Source organism: Sinocyclocheilus grahami, unplaced genomic scaffold (genome assembly GCF_001515645.1).
Source record: "Sinocyclocheilus grahami isolate Dianchi unplaced genomic scaffold, SAMN03320097.WGS_v1.1 scaffold768.1, whole genome shotgun sequence".
NCBI lineage: Eukaryota > Metazoa > Chordata > Actinopteri > Cypriniformes > Cyprinidae > Sinocyclocheilus > Sinocyclocheilus grahami.
The window spans coordinates 313,931-319,739 of NW_015505947.1; the positions used below are offsets into that span (position 1 = coordinate 313,931).

The 5,809-nt window shown below is 37.5% G+C and overlaps 1 protein-coding gene across 1 annotated transcript; it reads right to left on the reverse strand.

Annotated features, from left to right (window-relative positions):
- Positions 1-877: 877 nt before the first annotated feature.
- Positions 878-4,876, reverse strand: apol (apolipoprotein L). Its single transcript, XM_016245774.1, has 5 exons — positions 4,598-4,876; positions 2,951-3,538; positions 2,739-2,774; positions 2,099-2,197; positions 878-2,000 (listed from the first exon to the last, which is right to left on the reverse strand). Exons 1-5 carry the CDS (start codon positions 4,606-4,608, stop codon positions 1,064-1,066), a joined length of 1,671 nt encoding a protein of 556 aa, XP_016101260.1. The 5' UTR covers positions 4,609-4,876; the 3' UTR covers positions 878-1,063.
- Between the last annotated feature and the right edge of the window lie 933 nt (positions 4,877-5,809).

Below are 5,809 nucleotides of genomic sequence, written 5' to 3' on the forward strand. Positions count from 1 at the left end.
CTGATATGATTAGTCAATTAATGATAGCTGGTCATTTTGTTTCAGGATTTAAAAAAATGATTTTTTTTTTTTTTAATTGTGTGTGAAAAGTTCTTTTTTTTTTGGCCAATAAAGATTTTAGCAATTATTTCAAATGCATCTGATCACTCTACACAATAATCTAGAAACAATGTGAATGAACACCACTGGATGCGCTTCTTCCCTCCTTTTATAGCAATCAGTCTGCTCTTACAATCTAATTAGCATGATAGTGATTTAACCTGACTAGTACTCATTTACACTTTCACATGTGCTGCTGATATGATTAGTCAATTAATGATAGGTGGGTATTTTTTTTCAGGATTTAAAAAAATGATTTTTTTTTTTTTTAATTGTGTGTGAAAAGTTCTTTTTTTTTTGGCCAATGAAGCTTTTAGAAATGATTTAAAATGCATCTGATCACTCTACACAATTACCTAGAAACCATGTGAATGAACACCACAACAGCTTAAGCAGCAAACTTTGCAAAACACAAAATGTATGTCACTGCAAAAACTTTTGGCCATGACTGTACACTCATTTTATCACATCACTTGATCTGTCAGTGTTTAACTGAAGCAATTGAAACTCGAAGCAATTGAAACTCACACCACCCTAAGAGCAAAGATTATATCTATCTGCTTCTATCAGCAAATGAGATCTAACCAGACTACTTATCCAAAATATAAACACTCCATTATGAATCATAAGTCCTCGACACATAAGACAGACATTAATGCAATAATTTTTTAATCAGTTATATACACGTTTTTTGACGTAAAACATAGCCTATGTACAAATGTGTAGAATAAACAGATTTTTAAACTTGGACGTAGCTTAGACCAGTATGTAATGACTCTTTTTTTTAAGTTATGATTTTTAACATGAATTTACTATGTGCTATATATTGAGCAGATCTCTGTAAAGCTTACATTTGACTAACATGAATTATTAACAAGTCAGACAGCTTGAAATGACAAGTGTTCATCTCAACTCTTCTTGAATCTTGAAAAGTACTTTAGTAGCAAATTACTCTAAAACTAATTTAAGGCAGAAACAGTTGCTCCAACACTTCCTGGCTCTTCCTAAACCTCCATATTCCTATGCATAAGGAATCATGGATCTTCTGCCAGGCCTCCAGCTCAGATTTCCACAGAGCTGCTCTGGAGCGGATGAGCTGAGAAGCCTCACTCTTGCTCCCTTTGGCCAGACTTATACTGTCTTTGCAGATAAATAGGACATCTAAGCCAATAAAGAGGGCATTTAGAGTGATGAATCCAGCTCTAGCAGACTTAGAGAGCGCTAGTGGTGTCCCTTTCGCCAGCTGCCCAATGTCGGGCAGGTCTGCAGCGAGTTTGGGAATGCTGCGTGCACTTTGTGCCTCCTGGAGCCCAATCTTTGCTGCAGTTGCAATCACCTCCTCACTTTTGAGAACTTTAACAGCTGAGGCTGCATCTACCAGGATATCAATACTTTTGGCTACTCCTCCAGCACGAGATATCAACTTTCCTGCTCCAATCATCATATCTACAACATCAAGTCCCTCTAAACGCTCCTCGCTACTGGCCTGCTCCAGACAGTCTAGAATCTTCCCCACATCATCCATGTATCTCTGGAAAATGTTCTGTGCATTTTTCCCATGGTGGTTGTTGACTGCTGCCTCAGTGATGCCTGTGACAACACTATTGACACCACTGGTCACCCCCAGACCGACACCGGTCAGTGTCAGAGCCAATGACACTCCTGCAGTAACAGGGGCAAGAGCAAGACCAACGATGGACAAGACACCGCCTGCTATCCCAACTGAACTGCCAGCCACAGTGGAGATACTGGCCCCCATCTTCATTCTGTCCAGCTGAATTGCGCTCTCCTCCAGATCTGACAGGAACTGCTCCATTCTAGAGCGACGCTGACTGAACACACCAATGAAGTGCAGTGTGTGTTCCAGAAAAATGAAGGTCAGCCTGGTGTGCTGGTCCATCCTGGATAATAGAAAAGATAAGAGTTTACAGCCACCATTGACAATGCACCTGAGAGTGAAGAAAACAGCTGATCATGATAAAAAAAAGAAAGGTCTCACCTTATTTTGCACAACTGCTTCAAATGATTAAGCATTTTTTGCATGGAATCCTCACTTAAGATCAAGCTGAACTTTACTACAGGCTCACCCTTCTTAAATCTGTAAAGAGTTTCAGTATGATTAACAAACACTCACCAGTTTTCCTACTTTACCTCAAATTTCACAAGAGACGAAGATGTTCGCATTGCACAGAAAGATAAGGGAAAATGCTTTCTTAAGAAAGTGTGATAATGCATCAGCCAATATTTTAAAGCAAATAAATTGAAAAATTTGCTAATTTAGTTACTATAGCACAAAAGTGAAATTCGTGAATTTATTAAATTATTTTGGCAGAATAAATAAAACATTCTGTTCGTGTAAAATATTAAATCACACGTTACATGTAAAACTATGCATTTCGCCAATTTAGGTCAATAATTGAATAATGACAGACAAGTCAAATAAAAGAGTCCCAGTCAAAGAGGGGCAATTGAAAAGTGCTATTATTGCATGAATTATATATAGGCTTATATTTTAGTGGTTATCATAAAACTAATAAACTATCAATTCAGATTTAGTGATTCCACTCAATTTGTATGTGTAGGTTTTTGAAGATGTTTGAATCTTACCACATCTTTAAAGTATTATTTATATTACTTACCTATGGATATCGTCAGACCAGAAAACACTCTTAGATCTGTGAGAAAAAAATAAATACATAAAAATATTAATAATTAATGAAATTATGAAAAAGCCTTAGATGATTTAGTAAATACCACTGAGATGATTCAATAATATGTGTGTATTAAGATGTTTATATAATCAGATAAATATCCTTTTAAAATCAGCATTGCAAGAATGTCAGAAACTAACTTCTTCTCCATCTTCGCACAGATCTGTTCAGTGACACGCATATATTTGTCTAGTTGAAAGGCCAGGACATCCAGGTTATTAAGTGAAGGAAGGAAGAAGGTTTCTGCATTTCGTTTAAAGTGGATGAGGAGAGGAGAGGCCATTCTGGCAGCTGTGATGACCGATCGCACACTTTCAGGACTCTCTCCTTTTGGCAAGAAGCTCCGTCCAGTGAAGACAAACAGTGAGGTGACTGTAAGCTTCTCCACTGCATCCAGAAAGTGGTCAAGTTTCTCCAGCCCCTCAAGTGTGTCCTTCAGGACAGCGCCCAGTTCCTTCTCCAGCTCCTGATATCTGGAGTCAGCTGTGACCTGAGTTAAACCACTCCACAGGAATTCCCCAAAAGCCTTGGCTTTGTTCTTGGAGCGCTGAACATGGTCAAACTTAAGACTGACTTGGTCTGCTCTGTCCTTGATGTCTCTAATATTATCCAGCTCTGTCTCTCTCTGAAGGGTCCATTTTTGTTGTTTGTCACAGAAGTCCCTCACTGTCGAAATGCAGATGAGTGTGTCCTCTACATATTCTGACAGGAGCTCCTGTAGTTGTTCCCTGAGTCATAGAATCAAAACAGAGGAGTTTAGTTAGTAGCAATTATATTTCTTCTCTGAATAAATAAGTGATTACCGGTAATGCATTTCAAAACAGTTCTGGAATAACTAGTAGGTTAAACTACTATGTAGGTCATCCTAAGCTGCCATACAAAACAGCTTCTCTGAAAAGAGCTATTTTGTAGTTCCTCTTAAGATATCTAATATCTTAATATTTAGGATAAGTTTTTGACTACAGTTTGTTGTGGGGTGTTTAGTTTCATGGTTGGGTTTTGTTCTTACAAACGCGCAATTCAGTCCATGACATATTTGGCAAACAACCTGATTCATGCTATGGATATTACCAAATATTCAGTTTCAAGAATCTGCCACTGAACAATTTGTACAATTTGTTATCACTCTATTTGCCTGAAACAGATGTCGACAAACATGCTTGTTTGTCTGGTCCAGGATGTTGAAGGATAATAAAGAAACACTGGCAAACTGCCACCAATAATTGAGCCATATTATTAGCCTATTATTTATTTATTTATTTTAAACGGTCAACTGTTTCACTGTGGTCCACTTTGAATTTAAATCAAACTCATATACCTAAGCCAAGTAGAACAAATAAATTGTGTCAAGTTAAAATAGATTGATACAAATCTTGTATAATTTTTCACAGTGCAGAGCCCAAAGTTATTCAATAAGAGCTTTATAGAAGTTATATTAAATTTCACACCCAAAAACAAAACTACAGCTACTAGCTAGCCTACATGGAAAGTAAAAATGAGCTAACTTGTTTTTCTGCATTCCAGGTTGTTGTGTTGTGTAACGTAGCTAACCTGAAGAAAACATTGTTTAATTCCTTACACTTCGCCAGACTGATCTCAATTCACGTTAAAACGTATTTTAGACCTTTAACGTTGTTTACACTTCTCTCTCTCTCTCTCTCTCTCTCTCTCTCTCTCTCTCTCTGTTTGAGAAATATGGCTTCCGACATGGGTTTTTATTTTTTACTTAACTTTGTGTAACTATAACTTAAGGGGAAAAAGATTGATTTAAAGATTACAATACCCACCTGGTGTCCATCGTTTTTCAGAGTAGTCTGCAGATGGAAAGTTGTGGTATTGACACTTGCCAAACTGAGGTGAGAAACCAGAGTAATATTTTGTTTTTGCTCTGGACGAAGGTTTAACTTTCGCTTTCTTTTCTAATTTTTGTTGCTCCACCCGTCGCCACAGAGGTCCAGGTTCAAAACAATTCTATGTTAACAACCGGTTAAACCCACTCGAAACAGAAATGCTACTCTCATGAAAAGCACTCATATGTTAGCTCTGTTTTGTGTGTGTGTGTGTGTGTGTGTTTTTATATATGCCTTTATATATATCAGCCCTTTATATAAGGCGCATTGTATGTTCTGATGACACTGACATTCCACAGCTATCACATGCACATGAAGTGTTTGTACCGTCCATATGAGGGCGCCGTAAACTCATGTCTACGCTATGGGCGTACACTTCTGGAGTGAGTGAAATTATATTAATATCCTAAAAGGTTGAATTACCCTGCTTTAAAAGGTACTTTTAAATATCGAGAACAGTTGAGATGTGCATTAAGTATTTGCATTCAAATGGACGACTGTATTTAGCATAGCGACATTGAGTTAGAGCAGTTATACTACTAGATAACCGAGTAGATAACTGATTACATATTAAGCTTCTGACTCTTTATTCATCCTATAGCCTACACACACAGACACACACACACACACACACACACATACACATACGTGTGTGTGTGTGTGTGTGTGTGTGTAACGGAGTTAAAATAATTAGTTAAATATACAGATACTTTAGAATGTCAAATCACATAGGCTATAGCTGTAATAATAACTGCAGTAATGTTTATGTATACTCCACAGCATTCTTCAATCTTAGAAACTTTGTGAAGCTACGGAACATGTTACCGGTTTCTGATGCAGAGATGAAATGCATTCATGACATCTAGACTGGACTATTGTAGTGCAATGCTTGGTGGTTGTCCTGCACCTTCAATGAACATGCAACAGTTAGTCCAAAGTGCAGCTAGCCTACTAGATTTCTTTGCAGGTCAAGAATATATGATCATTACCCCAATTTTACAATTTCTACACTGGCTATATTAAGTTCTGCATCAGTTACAAAATATGGCTACTTACTTAGACCGTATGGTTTAGCTCACTGCGTACAACCAGTCTTCTATCACACTACAAGCATCAAGCAAAGCTGGAACTTTGGTTGTAGGATAGCAA

Excerpts from the sequence above, each read along its gene's own strand:
- apol (XM_016245774.1), bottom strand. Across the intron at positions 2,775-2,950 it reads TGTGCGAAGATGGAGAAGAA|ATCTAAGAGTGTTTTCTGGT; the intron begins GTTAGTTTCTGA and ends TTTTTCTCACAG. Across the intron at positions 2,198-2,738 it reads TGGTCTGACGATATCCATAG|ATTTAAGAAGGGTGAGCCTG; the intron begins GTAAGTAATATA and ends AACTCTTTACAG.